The sequence below is a fragment of the Solanum tuberosum genome, unplaced genomic scaffold (genome assembly GCF_000226075.1).
Source record: "Solanum tuberosum cultivar DM 1-3 516 R44 unplaced genomic scaffold, SolTub_3.0 scf00400, whole genome shotgun sequence".
NCBI classification, from domain to species: domain Eukaryota; kingdom Viridiplantae; phylum Streptophyta; class Magnoliopsida; order Solanales; family Solanaceae; genus Solanum; species Solanum tuberosum.
This window is the reverse complement of record NW_006239330.1, coordinates 235,406-255,352: the sequence shown is the minus strand read 5'-3', so window position 1 is coordinate 255,352 and position 19,947 is coordinate 235,406. Positions and strand designations below refer to the sequence as shown.

At 38.0% G+C, this 19,947-nt stretch overlaps 3 protein-coding genes across 7 annotated transcripts in view; 1 reads left to right on the top strand and 2 right to left on the bottom strand.

The window, feature by feature from the left end:
- LOC102601899 (uncharacterized protein At3g49140-like) overlaps window positions 1-8,056 on the bottom strand; it is a 10,714-nt gene extending 2,658 nt beyond the window's left edge. Inside the window, exons 1-9 of one of the 2 annotated variants that reach the window (XM_006362598.2) lie at window positions 7,742-8,056; window positions 7,377-7,611; window positions 6,767-6,869; window positions 6,606-6,673; window positions 5,779-5,943; window positions 5,565-5,690; window positions 5,028-5,366; window positions 4,231-4,383; window positions 3,663-3,758 (exon numbers count right to left, since the gene is read on the bottom strand). In XM_006362598.2, coding sequence (XP_006362660.1) covers window positions 3,663-3,758; window positions 4,231-4,383; window positions 5,028-5,366; window positions 5,565-5,690; window positions 5,779-5,943; window positions 6,606-6,673; window positions 6,767-6,869; window positions 7,377-7,611; window positions 7,742-7,845 — 1,389 coding nt within the window. In that variant the 5' untranslated portion in view covers window positions 7,846-8,056. The remainder of the gene's footprint in view (window positions 1-3,662; window positions 3,759-4,230; window positions 4,384-5,027; window positions 5,367-5,564; window positions 5,691-5,778; window positions 5,944-6,605; window positions 6,674-6,766; window positions 6,870-7,376; window positions 7,612-7,741) is intronic. The other variant, XM_015303106.1, reaches the window with a different exon arrangement.
- Window positions 8,057-8,147: 91 nt separating this feature from the next.
- LOC102601565 (pentatricopeptide repeat-containing protein At4g21190) lies at window positions 8,148-12,781 on the top strand. Its single transcript, XM_006362597.2, has 6 exons — window positions 8,148-8,261; window positions 8,577-8,701; window positions 9,109-9,207; window positions 9,460-9,603; window positions 9,697-9,909; window positions 12,277-12,781. Exons 2-6 carry the CDS (start codon window positions 8,612-8,614, stop codon window positions 12,655-12,657), a joined length of 927 nt encoding a protein of 308 aa, XP_006362659.1. The 5' UTR covers window positions 8,148-8,261; window positions 8,577-8,611; the 3' UTR covers window positions 12,658-12,781.
- Window positions 12,782-13,600: 819 nt separating this feature from the next.
- LOC102600763 (dnaJ protein ERDJ2A-like) overlaps window positions 13,601-19,947 on the bottom strand; it is an 8,184-nt gene continuing 1,837 nt past the window's right edge. For all 4 annotated transcript variants that reach the window (XM_006362595.2, XM_006362594.2, XM_015303108.1 and 1 more), the window contains 8 exons: window positions 19,728-19,848; window positions 19,404-19,510; window positions 19,067-19,284; window positions 17,335-17,512; window positions 17,115-17,234; window positions 16,151-16,237; window positions 14,814-14,924; window positions 13,601-14,605 (listed from right to left, as the gene is read on the bottom strand). In XM_006362595.2, coding sequence (XP_006362657.1) covers window positions 13,763-14,605; window positions 14,814-14,924; window positions 16,151-16,237; window positions 17,115-17,234; window positions 17,335-17,512; window positions 19,067-19,284; window positions 19,404-19,510; window positions 19,728-19,848 — 1,785 coding nt within the window. In that variant the 3' untranslated portion in view covers window positions 13,601-13,762. The remainder of the gene's footprint in view (window positions 14,606-14,813; window positions 14,925-16,150; window positions 16,238-17,114; window positions 17,235-17,334; window positions 17,513-19,066; window positions 19,285-19,403; window positions 19,511-19,727; window positions 19,849-19,947) is intronic.

Here is a 19,947-nt window from a genome sequence, read left to right as displayed (position 1 = left end):
AGTCAGTGACGGATCCAAAAAATTTATATTATGGGTGCTTAACTATTTTTAGCTCGGAAATTGCTACATAGAATGGCTGCTCGGTTAATATATTTCAATAAATTACTAAATTCTGTTCTTAAATAATAATGTTTGTCACAAAAGGCAGTGAGTGCTTAAGCACCCATAATACATAATATAGGCCCCGCCACTGCCCAAACTCCTTCGCCCCATCCCCTAAAAGTTAGTTATGCCAAGTTATCTAGCGGTTGCGGGTTTCCTTGTCATAAAAAATAAAATAAAAAATATTTATGCTTACTTACCAAATACCAAAAAATATGTGAGAAAATCACTTATTTTCCCATGGAGACCCGAGTACCGACAGTGAGAGGAGACTCGGAGCACTTCCCTGTGTTGATGGGGTTGCACGTATTGACACGATATATTCAGGGTGAGGTGTCATGGTGTGTGTTATTTGCAGATGTAGTTTTGATTGACGAGACTCACAACGGAGTTAACTCTAAGTTGGATGTTTGGAGACGAAACCTGGAGTCTCAAGGGTTCAGATTAAGACTGAATACTTGGAGTGCAAGTTCAATGATATGATGCATGAGGCTGATATGGAAGTGAGGCTTGATACGCAGATCATCCAGAAGAGAGGTAGTTTCATCTTGGGTCAATTATCCAAGGAAATGGAGAGGTTGACGAGGATATGGTAAAGGGTGGCTGAAATGGAGGCTTGCTTTTGGAGTCTTGTGTGATAAGGTGTCACCTAGACTTAAAAGGCAAGTTCTACAAAGTGGTAGTTAGACTAGCTAGCTCTCACATTCAGAAGATTAACGGATGCCGCAACGATGAGGAGATGCACGGATGCCCCAGTGTAGAGGTGTGAGAGATAGGTTATTGATGGATTCAGGAGAGGTAGATGTAGAGGTAGATCAAAGAGATATTGGGGAGAGGTGATTAGACAGGACATGAGGAAGTTGTAGTTCCGAGGACATGGCTTTAGATAGGAAGGTGTGGAGGACACAAATTAGGGTAAAAAGTTAGTATGTATGTAGAAGTGTTTACTACTAGTAGGCAGAAATATCTTGTCTTGTTGCCCTTTCTATTAGTCGTAGGACTACTTTTGTAGTTCCTTGTTCTTTGATTTCTGCAACTATCCATTATTTCGTGTAGTTTGTTTGTAGTATTATTTTGTTATAGTACCGTTTTGTTACTATCTGTTGTTTTTGTTACTATCGATTGTCTATTGTACTTCTATTGTGTCTTTTCCCAGACTGTCTTTGTGTTGAGCTGGGAGTTTATCAGAAACAGTCTCTCTATCAGATCCCACTGGGTGGAACTACATTGGGTATGTTGTTGTACCGCACACCATAAGTCTTCAAGGTTTCAACTTTTCTCTTGCTGAGAAGAAATAAGAATAAAAATGGACTACCTTCGGTAGTAGAACACATAATCCCAATAACGTAGAAGGTAAGATGAATAAATATAAGAAAATGTATGTGCAGGTTGCCTTCCCCTTTTCCTTATTCAATTTGGCTTTTCAAAAAAATTCACATAGGATACCCCTTAAGTGGTTTTACATTAAGGGTGTGTTTGGTATGAAGGAAAACATTTTCCGGAAAATGTTTTCCTTCATACCAAACACACCCTTAATGTAAAACCACTTAAGGGGTATCCTATGTGAATTTTTTTGAAAAGCCAAATTGAATAAGGAAAAGGGGAAGGCAACCTGCACATACATTTTCTTATATTTATTCATCTTACCTTCTACGTTATTGGGATTATGTGTTCTACTACCGAAGGTAGTCCATTTTTATTCTTATTTCTTCTCAGCAAGAGAAAAGTTGAAACCTTGAAGACTTATGGTGTGCGGTACAACAACATACCCAATGTAGTTCCACCCAGTGGGATCTGATAGAGAGACTGTTTCTGATAAACTCCCAGCTCAACACAAAGACAGTCTGGGAAAAGACACAATAGAAGTACAATAGACAATCGATAGTAACAAAAACAACAGATAGTAACAAAACGGTACTATAACAAAATAATACTACAAACAAACTACACGAAATAATGGATAGTTGCAGAAATCAAAGAACAAGGAACTACAAAAGTAGTCCTACGACTAATAGAAAGGGCAACAAGACAAGATATTTCTGCCTACTAGTAGTAAACACTTCTACATACATACTAACTTTTTACCCTAATTTGTGTCCTCCACACCTTCCTATCTAAAGCCATGTCCTCGGAACTACAACTTCCTCATGTCCTGTCTAATCACCTCTCCCCAATATCTCTTTGATCTACCTCTACATCTACCTCTCCTGAATCCATCAATAACCTATCTCTCACACCTCTACACTGGGGCATCCGTGCATCTCCTCATCGTTGCGGCATCCGTTAATCTTCTGAATGTGAGAGCTAGCTAGTCTAACTACCACTTTGTAGAACTTGCCTTTTAAGTCTAGGTGACACCTTATCACACAAGACTCCAAAAGCAAGCCTCCATTTCAGCCACCCTTTACCATATCCTCGTCAACCTCTCCATTTCCTTGGATAATTGACCCAAGATGAAACTACCTCTCTTCTGGATGATCTGCGTATCAAGCCTCACTTCCATATCAGCCTCATGCATCATATCATTGAACTTGCACTCCAAGTATTCAGTCTTAATCTGAACCCTTGAGACTCCAGGTTTCGTCTCCAAACATCCAACTTAGAGTTAACTCCGTTGTGAGTCTCGTCAATCAAAACTACATCTGCAAATAACACACACCATGACACCTCACCCTGAATATATCGTGTCAATACGTGCAACCCCATCAACACAGGGAAGTGCTCCGAGTCTCCTCTCACTGTCGGTACTCGGGTCTCCATGGGAAAATAAGTGATTTTCTCACATATTTTTTGGTATTTGACCAGCCCCCACCCCCCAATAAAAATTTAAGTTTATTTTTAAAAAATATTTTCAATTTCAAAAAATATTTTCTACTCTAATTAAAATAAAAGATATTTCTCAAAAATATTTTTCATTCATAAGTCAAACACTAAAAATCTTTTCCGGAAAATATTTTCTACTCACCAACCAAACATGAGAAAATAAGTCAAAAATCAACTTGTTTTCCAGGAAAACATTTTCCATGAAAAACATTTTCCTTCATACCAAACACACCCTAAATTTCAATTTTTTGCTATTGAAGACATAATTGAGCAAGTATAAATGTGCCCTCTCTAATTGCTTGGGGTTTAAATAAAGTGGTCACATACTTCATGTTCGCATCACAGCATGCAAAAGTCTTCCTTTCATGTTTCACTGTCAATCTTCTAACATCAACAACGCCTCAGTCCCAAACAATTTGGGGTCAGCTATATGAATCCTTAGTGGCCATGTTTCTCACAACCACTCTTCATTGAAAAGACACTCACACATGTTTTGCCAATAACAAAGAATTAGGCATGCATGTGAGGGTATGCAAGACATAAATATGCTTCTTTATCAGAGTAAACTTTTAGATGTGGTGACCACACACATCAATGGGTCTGTTTTTCAGTTTATGTCAAGGACTTTGATCCACAAAGAAGGAACTTATTTACGATACAATAGATATTCAACAAGACTAGAAATTAAGGATGGAGTCCCAAAACTCCTAAGAAGATAAAGTATTACAATATCTTACCCGCTTTCTAAATGAAAACCGAAGTGTTTGGACTTGTGTCCCAGAGCAAACTCTCAAGTCAAAACCAAGGCTGTCCACACCAATCAGAGACACCTCCTGCCATAAATTGCAAGAAGAAACTCTAGATGAATACCCCAGCGATCATCATACTTGATAGAAGATCTAGTTCAGTATAAGACACATTTCCACCGTAAGCTCAGACAAGTGATGCACACTCGTATTTTCAAAAAATAAATAAATAAATAACAGACCCGAAATTCATCTGTTTCAATTTATAATGCTGACTACAATACTAGACATTGTTATCAGGAAAAAAAGTTTGTTTTAGGTTTCGGACATTTTATCTTCCAATCACATGTTCAGGTTTCTCTTCTTATCTTATCTTTTTAAAATATTCTCCAACGCATGAGCAAGGGAGGTTGAGTTGTATGGTTTTCTTTAAATTATTTTCCCTGTAGACCAATCCCTGGGTTGTACAGCAATGAACTTCTGAGGATAGAAAAAGAAGTAAATCTACTGATCTCAGAACAATATTTGAATCTGAGATTACAGGCTGAAGGACCATTACCTCCACTTGAATTCCCTTGCATCTCCAACAGAGAGATCTAAGAGCCTGCATAGTCTTCTCTCCAGCAGCTTTAAGCCGAGATATTATTTTGGCAGCTGAATGTACAATTGCATCAGACCTAGCTCTCCTAAAATCATCTAACTCAACAAAGATCTGTGAGCACCAAAATTAAAAAACATCAACTTGGTAATCCCTGAATAACGGTGAATATGTAAACAGGAATCTCCCACAAGCAGAAAATGGTCAAAGAATGCAGATATAGAACTGGTCAAATTTCATTTAAAACAATTGAAAGAGAAAAAACAAAAACAAAAAAGAACATCCCATGGATCTTGTGTACAAGATTCACTTGGCAGGGAAAATCCACAGTGAAATTATCATATCATTTATCATCCACCATGACACAAAACAGTTTCAGAATCCTGCTTACGGAGTCAATTCCGAAACTAGATTTCAACTTGGCATACAAACGTGTATAATTCAGGATAGACATTTTTTCTGTTCAGAAATCGAATGAAAAAGAGTACCCTCTTTTCCTTTTTCTGTTCTAATGATAGTTATTCCTTCATATTCCTGACTTGTTAAATTAAATATTCATTTATTGTTGCTCTCTGTGCCATCAGAACTTATTGAAGTCCACAATGATTTTCCATATAACAATAAGTTTCGAGATGACCAAAATAATTACTGTAAATACAGAAATTGCACTATATAAACTGAGACACATGGAGAGGGAAGAAGGGAATGCTAACCAACAACAATCAAGGTTGAACCACATAAAACCTACACACAGTTACCTGATTCCCATTGGAAGAAATTAACTGAATTCTGATCATCTCTAGCTTGTAAAATGAAGTTCCACTTCCTAAGTTCTCATCCTTTTCCAATTCTTCCCAACTTGGGTTCTCTTGTGATGATCCACTCTCATGTTTGTGGCCATTTATTTGAACACCACCCTTTTCTTTGTGGTCATCATCTTTTTCTATCCGGTTTAAGTCCGCGTCACTCAATGTATCTTCAGATATCTGCTTTTGAATCGTAGTGTGCTCTTCCAGGAAGGATGGCCTTAGAAGGCCTTGTATAGCAAGACCTGCAGGAGGCTGGTCCATGAAATCTATGGGGTCATCTGTCACAACCTGAGAAGCAAAGAAGACCACAAACGAAGTGGGTTAAATTACCAATTAGATAGCAGATGCAGAAGGTTTAATGCCAGCATGTGCAGAAAAATAAATGTTTAACAGTGCTGATTTCACTCAAAAGGAAATCGATTTAATGTTTCTCTTAAATTTAACTTTGACTTTTCATGGCGTGAAATCAATGATGTAGAGAATCACCTCAGCGATCTTTTTGGCAAAATACATTGGATGAGAAGAGCGCATGGTTTCTAATTTAGCCCAATCCCCCAATGACCCATCAGAATCCCCATCCTGATCTTCATCATCAACTATGGCAACCCAATCCTGTCAACAAGCATTTAAACTGATTTATTAAATGGAAAGTGCAGTTACTCGCATTCTAAAAAGTAAAGCATTTGAAATAAATAAATACCTCGTCACTGTCACCATCATCATTGTCATCTTCATCGAGGTCATCTTCGTCATCAATATCACTGTCCTCATCGTCAAAATCATCTATGCCATAATCAACTTCAGATTGACCAAATGACTCTAGTTCACTTAGCATTTCAGCAGTATCTAGGCCAATAATTACTTGCTGCATCGTATTTGAAATTTAAGCAGCATTCAGAACTCTTTTCTTATCAACTTTTGGTCATTTACAACCTAGCAAGGTAACAAAAAAGATCTTTTTTGATAAATTTAAAAAAGCTGACTTATGTCAGCTTAATCATAGGTACTAACATTATGCATACACATAGCTTCCTCTCAGTATTCAAAATTCATTCTCTTTTTTTTCCTTTCCTGAAATGCTAAAAGAGCTCCAAGATGGTTGGAACCAACAAACATGTTTAAAAGCAAACTTCCAGTTTGTCTAAAAATAACTGATATTTGAAGACAGGCAAGTAATTACATGATAGAACAGTCTTTCAATGGGAAGATGATTATAGAAACAACAATCAAGAAGTTTCTTTACTCAGACAAACTTATCCTGCATGGTAGATAAACTAGAATAATACAACTTGCACCATTATACATTGATGACATGAACTTCTGCAAAAGGTTAGTACATATCACCCTGGAAGACCGTTGACTAATCAAGAAACATGTATGCAACACGGCAGAATCATTTGGAAGTACTCACAAAAGGCAGTATGCTCGGTCTGATCCAATCACAAATATATGTAAATGAACAATGCATCAATTGACCATTCTGCAAACATGAAAACAAACAGAACTTTTTAACTTCAATGTCCATACCACAACGTTTTCTTCGGCTGTCAGAGTTTGCAGGATGTCTTCATCATTCTTCACTTGAAAGTAGATGTCTGACCAAAAGGCAAAGCACATAAACCTTCATAATGACCAAAATGTACTAGTGGTAGGAAAACATGCTAAATGACAAGAATTGAGCAGCTTACTTCCAAGTTCATCAGTTATATAAGGCAAGTCTGGCCAGAAAATGTTCTCCTGCACTTCATTGTTGACCACACCTGAAAACATGAGTGTTGCTTTGCTGTTTACCTACAGATCAAGTAGGAAAACCAATATTAGCTTTCTGAAGACAACTAGCTACAGTGATAAATAGCTAACCGAGTTCATCAGTTATCTGGCCAGGAAAAGTTCTCATGCACTATTTACTAAACCTGAAACCGTTACTGTTGCTCTGGTGTATAACTAAAGATCATGTGGTAACGGAAATAGTATTATATTTGCTCATGACAGGGTAGAGGGAAATCAGAAAGATATTGAGAGCCTGGGAGTAATGTCCTGACACTGGAAGTTTGTATGACTACTCTCTGACCACCATGGATAACCCTGGATGCTATCCAGCTTTCCAAGGGCATTGTGAAACAATAATTCAGTAAGGAAATAAAATCTTAAGTGATCCCAAACTTTCTGTTCTTCTTTCTTTATAATATTTCTAACAGCTAATGACTAAAATCTCTATACATTTGCATTCAAAATCAGTATATGCTTCCAACATACAATCAAATAAAGCAAGCATGATACAATAGTATTTATTGGTACCTCAATGATTGTTCTAGCAGTTTCAGCTGGCGACAATTGAGCTTCCTCATTCTCCCCATTTTCCGAATCCGAAATGTCTTCAAACGGATGATACCTGGATGGCTTCGCATTCTGTTTCACTGGTCCAGAACTCGCACTAGGCTGATCTCTCGCACTTGCTTTAATCCCACATTTTCCCTTACCCGTTCTTATTCTGCCACCACAATACTCCGTCGTCAACCTCCTTATCTTATTCCTACAAGCAAACAGTACATATACCGCAACGAGTTTACAACATCATTTGAGCTTGCACTGTGTGCTTTTTACTGTTAGTATATAATAATCAGTTGGATCAGTAATAGAGACAGTAAAAGGAAAACTAGTACCGAGGGATGAAGAAACTGGCGGAGTGAGAAAACCGGCGGAAGGTACGGTTGAAGTTACCGGCGGGAAAACGGACGGCGACGGCGGCAGGTTCTACCATAAGCATTTTTCAAGTTTTCAGCAACTGAGGAATTGAATTAACGGGGAGAGATCGGTGAAATAGAAGCAAAAAGTAGAGGGGGATTTCAAAGATCTTCTTCGTCCATCAGTCTGTGATTGGGTGTTGTGGTTCTCTTATTATCCATTTGAAAGCGCTCGCTTGTTTCTTCTTCTTTATTCATTAGCAATATGCGATAAAAGATTCCATGTCTGCTCCCATACCGTCCCTACAGCTGAGTCCACCTGCCAAAATAACGGTGTGAAATTACTGTAATGCCCTTGGGGTTCATTTCGTTTACTAGGATAAACCCTTCAGCTGAGAAAATATCTCAGTTCTCCATGTGTGCGAACGGACTTTGTTCTTGGGAAGCCATTAAAATACAGTCTCACTTTCAGCTCTCAATTAGTTGTGAGCATTTTCTGGTAAATCTTTCAGTCTTTTTTATTTTTGCTCGAACCCATGTTGGTTGCAGTTATTGACCCAAAAAGAGAAAAAAAAATTGTTTTTTTAACCTCCCAAGCTCCCACCCTTTTTTGTTTCCGGTGACTCGAAACCACTACCACTGGGTGGGAGGTGGAGATGGAGATGGAGGGTGCTTACGATTCGAGCAATCCCTTTCATCAAAATATAATTTCTTTTCGGTGGGGAGTGTATGGATAAGGTTTTAAAATAAGGGAACCGATTTTCTTACCCCAATTGAGTGCTATTTTATCTAATTCTTGGATTGTGCGTTGCAGGAGTTTCAACTGATGCTTTTTCTTCCCCACTGAGAATGCTTTGTTTGAGGTATTCTCCGGTAATTTTTACTACTAGAAGACAGCAAACAATTCAGCTCCCCAAGAACTATAATCGTAACGTTGTGGTAAGATTCTGCAGATTTTCTTGAAGCCTAACAAATTTGATGTTCCCACACTGCTATGTCATAAGTTCTATATAGGGTAAGCTGCTAGCTGCAGTGCTAATGTCAATGTGTTTGAAAGTTATTAGGAAGTAGTAAGAGAAAAGGATTTAATATTTTGGAAAAGAAAAAACTTGTAGAAGTTTAGAGAAACTCTATGGTAACTGTAAAGGACTTCAATTTTCCTTCAGGAGGAATCAGATGTTCCCTGACTTGGACGTTTAAAAGTAATATGCTCAATTTGGGTTCCTATGATTCATTATTGTTTGCCTTGTCTTCCTTTTTCTCTTTTAGGTACACACTGCTCTTTTCTATTTCCTCTCTTCTTGCTCTTGAAGTCACCTCTCTGTCATAATTCTGATGTTTCTCAGGTGTGCGAAGCTAAAGGTCCACGACCAAGGTATCCTCGAGTGTGGAAAACAAAAAAGAAAATAGGGACCATTTCCAAGTCACTGAAGCTTGTTGAGTGTGTAAGATTTTCTCTTTTTACATTATTTCTCTTTTGGGTATGATTTCAAGACAAAAGGTTTCAATTTCTCTACATTAACAAGAGTGTTTGCCTCAGGTTCTTGTCTTAGTTGCCCTTCTGTATACGCATAATCAATAAATTGTACTATTGACCACCCCCCAACATGAACAGGCACCTGCATCCTGAATAATGATATAATATATAAGTCTGGTTTAACAGAATTTTCGCTTACTTTTGGATTTTCTCTTTGTAGATAAAGGGATTATCAAATGTCAAGGAAGAAGTCTACGGAGCGCTTGATTCTTTCATTGCATGGGAACTGGAGTTCCCTTTGATTACAGTGAAGAAAGCATTGAAAATTCTTGAGAATGAAAAAGAGTGGAAAAGGATAATTCAGGTATCATCTTATCTGGTGCCCTAAGTTTTCATTCCTTAAAAGGCTTATCAGGTCCTAGTATAAATTGTATCAATCGAGGGTATCTAATTGCAGGTGACAAAGTGGATGTTGAGTAAAGGTCAAGGGAGAACAATGGGAAGCTATTTTGCGTTGTTAAATGCCTTGGCTGAGGATGGAAGACTTGAGGAAGCTGAAGAGCTTTGGCTGAAACTATTCTCTCAGAATCTGGAAAGCATGCCTCGTATTTTCTTTCAGAAAATGATAGCCATATACTATCACAAGGAGATGAATGAGAAGATGTTTGAGGTATCCTACATTTTTTATGCCTTCCCTTTTTCTTGCTTCTGTACTCAATTCTCTTCAATTAATTGGTTTCTCTCCAGTAATACCTAGGTACTTCTCTTTTATTTTTTATTTTTTATTTTTTTCTCTATTATTTCCATGGAATAGTGCCTTTTGATAAGTGATTTTGTTCAATGGTAATGGAACAGTCAAACTATATGCTACAGGACTTTGGCATAAGAAGCATTATGTGTGTGTTTTTCCTCTCTTTTTTTCTTTTTTTAATAAACTTAAGAAGCTAGCAATGTATTAATATAGTAGTCTAAGAAGTATTGTGGTAAAACCTAATGTACAAAGGAAGCAATGCAAACATAGAATTTCAGAGAAGTGGCTCTCAGAAAACAAATAAATGAAAGAAAGTTCACATTTCATCACTTGAACCATTGTGTGTTCTTATTTTGGTCTGTCTTCCCACAGTGAGAAACACTTGGGAGAACGAGGACAGCTGACTACCCCTAAAAGTCAGACTAAGAGTACTCATTGTATGATTGAAAACTGCCGCTGCATACTACCCAGTGCTCAGAGAAGTGGCTCTCAGAAAACAAATAAATGAAAGAAAGTTCACATTTCATCACTTGAACCATTGTGTGTTCTTATTTTGGTCTGTCTTCCCACAGTGAGAAACACTTGGGAGAACGAGGACAGCTGACTACCCCTAAAAGTCAGACTAAGAGTACTCATTGTATGATTGAAAACTGCCGCTGCATACTACCCGGTGCTTGCAGGTCTGACTGGTGCCTTCTCTCCAACAGCTGCCTATTGGTCGTGCTGTTCGGTACTTGAATATGCTTGCCGCAGAGAAAGACTACTTTTCTATTCGCTTGCCTGCACGCCTCTACTCATGCGGGACTGACTGTGCAATACTAATAATGGATTTTTGTTCTTATTTTGGTCTGTCCCACAGTGAGAAACACTTATTTTTCCATTTGAATGGAACCTTGGTTTAGCTCTTTAGATAGAGGAGTCAACAATACCATATAGAACTTAAATGCGTCGTCGGTTTTTGCCTCGTGTCATCCCTTATTTTAAGCCAATTTCTCAATACCGCCACAGCTTCTTCACATACAAACACCTTGAGGTTGTTAAGACATATATAAGAGATAGTAGCAAGTTTGCTATATGTGAGGGAGTTTAGGGTGCTTAGGGAATGGGTAGTGAAGAGAGAAAGTGAGGTTAGTAACTGCCAAAAGAACTGTTTATATTGCAACAACTAAACTAGCTCAAATCTGATATGTTGAAGTTACAGATTAAGCACAGAAATACAGGAAGGAAAATAGAACTAAGCCGAAAAGAGAGTATTTCATATAATAAACACGGCTTCAGTGGATGATTTCAGCAGAACCTGTACGTGTAAAATAGATTAAGCTTTTGACCCTTCGGGGTGGCCCAGTGGTTTGGGCTTGGGACTTCCATGTTGGAGGTCTCAAGTTCGAAACCCCTTGCCAGCGAGAGCAAGGGGTTTGCCTTCTGGGTCGAGCTCGTCGCACCGGGCTTGCCTAGTGCGGGTTACCTCTCCTATATGGTTTGCGAGCTATTGCATAGGAGCGGAGGTTTTACCCTGTACGCTCCCAAAAGGTAGCAGCTGCGGGTTTCCCTTGCCATAAAAAAAATAAAAATAGATTAAGCTTTTGATGTTTGTGTTCACACAGTGGTGGTGTTCACATTTATTGTACTCTTTAATTGTGGATTACCTATCACTTCTAGATGATAACTAAATATCACGAGGGAATATGAGTTTATTCCCTGTATGCCTAGCCATCTTCAGGGTTGCAATGGATGGAATGTGAATCCTTCACAACCATGTTGGATAAGTGGGTTGGTGCCTTCAAAATAGGGCAAGATTTGGCTTGTGAAAGTAAGTGCTATTCTAGGGCAAGACCAAGCTAGTACGGGGTTATTGGTACGAGTGTTGCACCAACAACCTCTTCGGGAAAATAGACTTGGTACCTTCCATCACGGGAGAAATTATTTTCCTAGAGTGAGCTCTAGCATTAGGTTGATGCTAAAACTAGTGGCAGGGCGTGCTCATGGGCCTCAAAAACCGTAAGAAAGACTTGAGAGCAAGCTTCTTTGTGAGAGTTCGAGTGTCGGTGGAGAAAGCCACCATACCACTGAATGTGTCTACACACTTTTGCTTCGACTATTTTGGTTTGAGAAGGTATTGACAGCAGTTGGAAGTGTTCGGGATTCTCTTACTCTACTTTCAATTGACACTATAGTTTGGTAGGAAACTTTTTTCTCTACATGAACCATCAATTTATAGTATTCTTAATTGAATTAATGTTCCATGTCTGTTTCATTGCTGATATCTAGATTTGTATTCATCTGCAGATATTCGCAGACATGGAAGAGCTTGGAATTAGGCCAACTGTGCCAGTTGTCACAATGGTGGGAAATGTTTTTCAGAAACTGGAAATGTTGGACAAGTACCAGAAATTGAAAAAGAAATATCCACCCCCAAAGTGGGAATATCGTTACATAAAAGGAAAGAGGGTTAAAATAAGAACAAAAGATCTTGATAAATCTCAAGATCATGATGTTGACAGTAAGTCTGAAGAGGTAGATGAGTCTGAATTCGACGAGAACTCACAAGATCAAGCAGATGAAGTTGATGAAGATTATGTAGAGCAAATCAAAGACGTTGAAGAGTGTGAACCTGGTGAAATATCAATTGTATCTAGTGAAACAAGGGAATCCTCTATGTCAACTTAATGATTTGAATTCCTCATTCGTTCGACATTTATTGTTGTGTTTCCTCTCGTGTGATGAATTTTAACTGCTCATTGTCAAATGAACCAAGAGGAAAACCCAAAACTATAGCTGTAATTTAAGTTAATCTACCCCATGACTGCAATGTATATTCAAGTGAAATGAGAGAGTAAGAACCAAGTGAAGCGATTTTTAACCTACAAATATATCAAGAGATGAGTGGTGTAAGTAAGGGTGATAAAACCTGCCCAAGTTTAGGCTGGTCCCTTCATTTATTAATTCAATTCATTTTTATCTGCCCATTTAAAAGTTTGAGTTGATATATTATCAAAATCGATCCATATTAACCTTGTCAAAATATTTTTAAAAAGATAATAGTTTTAGTTTGATAAGTATAACAATAAACAGACAAAACTATAAGGTACTTAAACAAATTATAAGAAAACAAAAAGAAATCAAAACTTAGAAATAATTTAGTAAGTTGGGCTATGATCTATTGTTTACTCATTTTAACCCAAGTGTAATCTACCCATTTATTAGTTCAGTTTAGTCTAAATCACCCAAATTCACCCAACCTGCCCATTTGTTAATTCAATCCAATCTAAACCACTCAAATTCACCCAATCTGCCAGTTTATTAGTTCAATCCAGTATAACCCGCTCAAATTCACCCAACCTGCCCATTTATTAGTTCAGACCAGTCTAACTGCCCCATTTCAACCCAACCTGCCCAGTCTACCCTTTGCAGCAGAAATGGGTTTGTGGCCGTAAAGGAGCAAATCCCTTTGAATCTATAACCTCATGCCTATGCCAAGAGGAAGATTATCCAAGTTCCTACAAAGGCGATGGTTGAGAACACTTGTAGGAACAATTTTTTTCAGGGGTAAGAAGAGGTGAACTACAAATCAATGAACATGCAGAGTAAGAAATGTGAATGGGAATAAAAATTGGCCAAAACCATGTAAAAATGTTAGGTAAAACTCTTAAATTAACTTTCTCAAATTGTGATCCATTCAGTGCCAAGAAGCCAACTCTAGAAAATGAACAGCGTTATACCAGCAGATATTAAAATACAGACCCCATTATGCAAATCGGATTTGCCTTGGAACTTACTTTCTACCCTTTCTTCGAGCGGAGCCATTAGCAAAGCCCTTTCTATTAGAATTATTGTTTTGTTTGTCAGCCTCATCATCCTCGTCTTCATCCTTGTCCTCATCCTCATCCTCAGACTCACTATACTCGCTCTGGTCACCCTCTTCATCTTCTTCAATGTCATCTTCATCTTCATCTTCAACGTCATTCTCATCCTGCACTCCCCCAGCCACATTACCACCTCGACTTCCAGCTCTGCTCCTTTTCAATACTTTTAGTTTTAAGTTTGTCTTTGTGTTGCAGCCAATCCATGCGTCACACATCAAATGACTGTCTAAACTGTAATTTCCTGCCTGTGGAGCTTGGATCTTGCCCAAGATCAGTCGGCACCCTCTCTTAACTTTCGCAACAGCATCTTTAACAGCAGCAGCAATCTCCTCCATATTTGCCCCCGATGCTTCCATTTTCGCTTCGGTTATTGTTGAAGCAGTTGTTATGGCTGCTGCTTCATCCATAACGTTGATACTTTCAGAAAACCAGACATCGTTTGAATTGGCATCTGCAAGTAAAAACCAGAAATTCTCTCCCTTGGGGAATGGATAGTATGGAGCATGTGGAAGAGCTGCGATCAAACCATTAGCACGTCTGACTGTCACCCATGCCTGCACAGTGACAATGTCCCCCTCTTGGATGCCTTCCTCGCCCTCAGTCTCGCAAGTAACTTCAATTGTTGCACGAGGCATCAATTCTAGCACCTTCTCCACGTCTTGTACTTCAGCAGCGGATAGGCCAGCAACATCAGAAAGCAGCTCGGCACGTTCTTGAAGGGTCATGTCCAGGAGGTTCTGTAGTGTACGCACCTTCCATGGACAAAAATGAGTAAAGGTTATGACTATGACAAGAACCATGTCTTGAATAATGATTAAACAACTACAGTGTGGTAAATATGAACAGAAGAAAGAATGCTGCACGTACTCACACTCAAACAACCACACTTTTCTAATAATTGTCTATAGCTAACTTCTCAAGGAACGTCTCTGATATGTCTGAATAGGAAAAGATGCTTACCTTCTTCGCTATCTTTGCGATGACTGCATCACTAAAATGTGGAAGCTGCAAAAGCGAAGCAACACCATCAGAGGATCCTGAACCTGCCTTCCTAGCACTAAGGGGAACGGCCTGCATCCACAACAGACGCACAAGATTCAATATTCTGAAAATCTGAAGCTTTTATCTTAATGCGGATAATATGAGGTCGCACACACCTTAAGATACAATGAAAAGGAGGCATGTTGACAGTGACCTACCAACTAGGCCGGTTTGGTCCAGTTAAAACTCCAAGGGGGATGGAACCGGCTCAAAGCCCCAAATTAGTAGCTTTTACTAGGCGAGCCCCGGGTTTGTTTGTTTGTAACTTATTGTTCATAATTTTGAAGAATGTAAGTTATTACATTGTAAAATGTAATTATTTACAAATCTTAAATTGAAACTTCAAAAAATATTAACTGTAGATGTGGCAAAATCAGCCCATGAAATCATAAACCGACCAACCCGACCAAATTTGGGCTGATTATTGACCCATCCATTTCAGGCCATCAAAGTTGGGGCTGATATGTACCCCACATTAATCCATCAGAAACTTTGTCAAAATATTTTTAAAATAGACATTTCTTTTATTTGGTATGTCATATATACTCATATAAAGAAAAATAATAATTTTATTAGGTACTAAGAAATTTATAAAAGAACAAAAAAAGCATTAAAATTAGTAAGGCGGGTTGGGTTTGACTCGCCTTTCAACCCATTTCAGACAAAGTAACTTTTGAATGGATAAATAACCCACCCATTTAATAACTCAACCCGTCTTGACCTGCCCAAATTCAGCCCATTCCGCCCATTTGCCACCTCGAATTAACGGTAGAAGATTACAGAGAAGCTGATGATTATTCAAAGAATTCTTCCAATTGAAACCTCAAGTATTATCAAAATGTAAGTTACTTTTTATTACAAGCCCACTCGGTCCTGGTCCATTCCAATAGCCAGCCTAGCCCGGTCTGCACTGATTTTGGGCGACAATTGGGACCAGCCCAGCCTGCCTGGGACAGTTTTGGACCCCATTTTCTGGGCCTGTTAGGTCGGTCTCCTGGGCCAACCAGTCTCAGTTTCCAGGTCTAGTCAACATGGAAAATCTAATTTGCTCTCATGTGTATGGTAGAGATAGTAGGTTACCTCCCTTTAACCAAAACATAATCAAAGTACCTCCTCATGGATGTAAAGACTTTGCTAAATCAACCTAAACTTTAGCAGTTGAATGACAAAACTATGCTTACAGTCACTTTAGTAGTAGTAAATAAGTCATTGACACGATCACAGAAGTATTGCTTAAACAGCACTAGATGAAAGACCTGAATTATGCACTGGGAGAGCTCGACGATTCCAATGGCAGGCCTTAGCCAACCATGTCCCTTAGCAGTGCGTGGCACAGTTGCCATCTGCATGAACAATAAACAAGATGACCAACTCCAAGTCACAGTTGAAAAAGAGGGTAGATAAGAAACCAAAAGTTAAAATTTTAAGTCAACTTATATTAGCCAACACATACTGAACAGCAGCAAATCATATTCATGTACAAAAAAAAAGGATGACTAGTTGCATTAACATCAGACAATCTCAACCTAAAAGAAAAGTTGTTTGACAAAATAAGTTCAAAACTACATCTATAAGATATCAACTAAACTATCTAGAACACATAATACTGATTAAAAAAAATCTTTCAAAGTTCCCACCTAACCGCCATAAATATGCCAAGTAATGTGAAATACTGTTCTAATATCCTCCTTCTGCCCTCACAATTTACATTTTACTATGATGCAAACGAAAAGTAGATAAGGAGTCAGGATTGTTGAAGTCAGAAAGGAGAATCTAAAGAATGGAAACTTGGTTAGGACAATTCTTCAAAACTTAATTGCTAAAAAGCTTGTCAACCTAGACTGGCTTATGTATGTCAAACCCAGGTCAGTTTCCTGAGAATGTTACAGTTTGAGCTTGCCTTTTAATGTCTTACTCTATTTTCATAGCAATTTTATAGTTATCCTTTTATTTACTTTGGAGTGTTTGTTGTGGTTGTTCTATTTGAAAAATAAAAGGCGGTATGTTTTTTAGCAAGAAAAACAAGAGAATTACTTCCATTTGGACCGCCTATTAGCTTTCCCACCAGTAACCTAGTACTTCCATAGCAAATTCAATATATCAAATTCAACTCAAAGTACCGAAAGTCGGCATACGTGCCATCTAACGAATAATAATAGCATGAAACTTAAACTCTCAGATGTAAAACTGCATGATACTAAAAGTAACGCAAAAATTTACCTTGATTAGCCCTTCGAGAAGGCGAGGCGTAAACTGCAGCACATGTTTGTAATCTTGCTGCAAGTTACTAGAGAAAGTGTCTGCTTTACGAAGTAAATGGGCTTGAATCAACAATTCGGCCTGAAAAAGAAAGGAAAATAAGCTTACTACAAGAGATTTATGGTAAATACAAAATGCTTCAAGTATCATGATTCATGGCTATATCTCTTTTGAACTTCACCTTAACAATAGCAGGATGTTGTTTCCAAAATTTTGTTTGTTCCTGCCTGGCATTCTTACCATCCAGGTTCAGTTCACTTTTCACAAGTTTGAAGAGTTCCTGAAGAGGTTCATCATCAGCTCTTCGAACTGGAATATCCATGAACTCAGCTGCCTTAACGAATACATCCATAACTTTGCTGTCATTTCAAATGTCACAAGTCGTTTAAAAACAATCACATACATACTGAAAACACTCAATATCAACCAAGGCAAAATGCTTAATTTTCAAAGATTGAGGAAGGAGTACATAATTAAAACATGTCAAACAGCCTCTCACCTTCCACACCTTCTGTAGGATGTGATTTTAGTGTGTAAAGATCAAGATTGTTTAACAAAAAGGAAACAAGATAATTGGAACAAGATTAAGGACAACAAAGAAAATATTTTGATCAAGAACAATAAAGGAAATATTTTCTTTGGACACAACTAGTTATCGTTGTGAATGAAAATAACTTTTTATCTGATGATGATCGTGACTTCTATATTATATAATATACCTTTTGCTATATCAGGCAATGTGTCATTCTAAAAAAAAACAATAAAGGAAATATTTAAAATGAAAATTAAACCGAACGTCGGGACCTATACTTGATCTTCAAGTAAAAAAAAAGAGCCCTTTACTAATAAAGTCACACATGGGGCAGGGATCGTAACACAATGCTGGTTTAGATTGATTATGAAGATGGGAGATGCACGCTAACAAAAATTCTTTGCTTTCAAGTAACATGACTATAGCATTGCTTCACAAGACGAAAATTCAATCCTAGGAAGTCCTATGGACAGATACCTCAGTCGAAGAACAAATGAATATGAGTTGCATAGACATTTGCCTTGAACAATGTTGTAAGGCTAACAGACAATTGCTTGTGTACACAGGAGATAATATTAACCTTTTTTCTGAAAGGAACTATAGCAGCCTCAAACATGCCCTTCAAGATACCAAAAGATATATCTCCAGAACTCAAAATGTTGTAATTATTAGTTTATTTATCCTTTTGATATGGTGTTGGGGCCTTCCGTGCACTTCAACTAATTTCACAGGGTACCTGCTACCTCCCACCAATACATGTACTTGGTAACTCTATCCAATTTTGACACAATTGATAAAATAAATACTTAAATTTCTGACTGGATGCTCACATAATCTTATCTAGAGGAACCATAGAAGCTATATAGCAATTACAAATAGCTGATCTACATTGGTTAAGCATATGTAGCATGGAGGGCAGTAAAGAAATAGAGATTTAAATATCATGGACAAAATCTACACACGAGGCAGTTAGTTAAGGATTTATACTGATTTTTGGATTCACCAGAAGCTAGAGAGGAAAAATGAAAACGGATGAAATCTAACACTTACAGAACTGAAAAAGAGCAGTCCTTCCACCATCCTTGTCGAAAATAGGATTAGTTCTATTCTGGTATTTGATTTGTCAAGGGATAACTGGGAGCTCTCAACCAATGGTTTTCTCCAACAAAGAGTTACTATTTCTTTTTCGGCTGAGGATGTATTAATTCAAAAGGAAGTTTTTGTTTAAGACATTCTAAGAGAGGTAATTTGATCGAGTTAGTATTACTTCTTCGGTTAATGCACCATCATATTTTTACAAGAGGCTTCACAACAGAACGTGTCAAATGTATATTTATGTACTGAACAATTACAGTGCATATGTGTAGCAAAATATTTTTACCTTGGAGCCAAGGAGGGCTTCACTAATTCAAAATAAGTGACAAGAGTTTCACGCCTGACATTATTTCCCCCATACTTTGATGCTCTTGATAGATAAACAACACCAACCGCCATTGGCAATAGTATAAAACCTCCAAGAATCCAAAGTAATAATATACCACCAGATGAGCCATTAAAATCAAGCAAAAACTGAGGAAGCGCTATTCCCATTTGAAAACCCTACAGCAGGACGTAATATTGTTAGAATCTATGTACGGATTTCAAGGCACTGAACATATTTCTCTCATTCCACAGATAAGGTGACTTGTATAATTTTATTACTGGATAAGAATCAACACCTGTCTGCCATCTGGATGTCCATATTTCTCAAAATTCTCCCTTGAGACCGGATCTGTCAGGGCCTGGTAAGCTTTGGAAATATACTCCACAAAATACTTATGAGCAGCTGAAAATCAAGAAGAAAGATTAATATAACTGGTAAGCAGACATCATAATACAGAATGCCCAATTCTTCATCAATTTCAGTTTCTTTTTCCCCCTTTCTTTCTTCTTTTTTAATCTCTCTCTGTTTGTCTCTTTTTAATAGAGAGAGAGAGAGAGATGGATCTTCATCATTTAGAGGTAAAGTGACACACAAACTGCATCCCAGTAACACCTCTCACCTGGGTCAGGGTTTTTGTCTGGGTGGTATTGTATTGAAAGTCTCCTATATGCTTTCTTTATTGCAGATTCGGTAACTCCTGGTGCTAGCCCAAGAATACTGAACGGATCAAAAGCTTCAATCTGATTTGAAAGAAAAAGATCCAATGTCAGCCAGACCTTTACTTGCAACATCTATTGGCTCCTTTTTTTTTCCAATTCTTTTGGCTGGGTGGGGGGAGG

Bases quoted from the DNA above. Each gene is read 5' to 3' on its own strand.
- LOC102601565 (XM_006362597.2), top strand. From the start codon at position 8,612: ATGCTTTGTTTGAGGTATTCTCCGGTAATTTTTACTACTAGAAGACAG. The intron at 9,604-9,696 runs GTATCATCTTAT...ATCTAATTGCAG, and splicing joins AGTGGAAAAGGATAATTCAG to GTGACAAAGTGGATGTTGAG. The intron at 9,910-12,276 runs GTATCCTACATT...ATTCATCTGCAG, and splicing joins TGAATGAGAAGATGTTTGAG to ATATTCGCAGACATGGAAGA.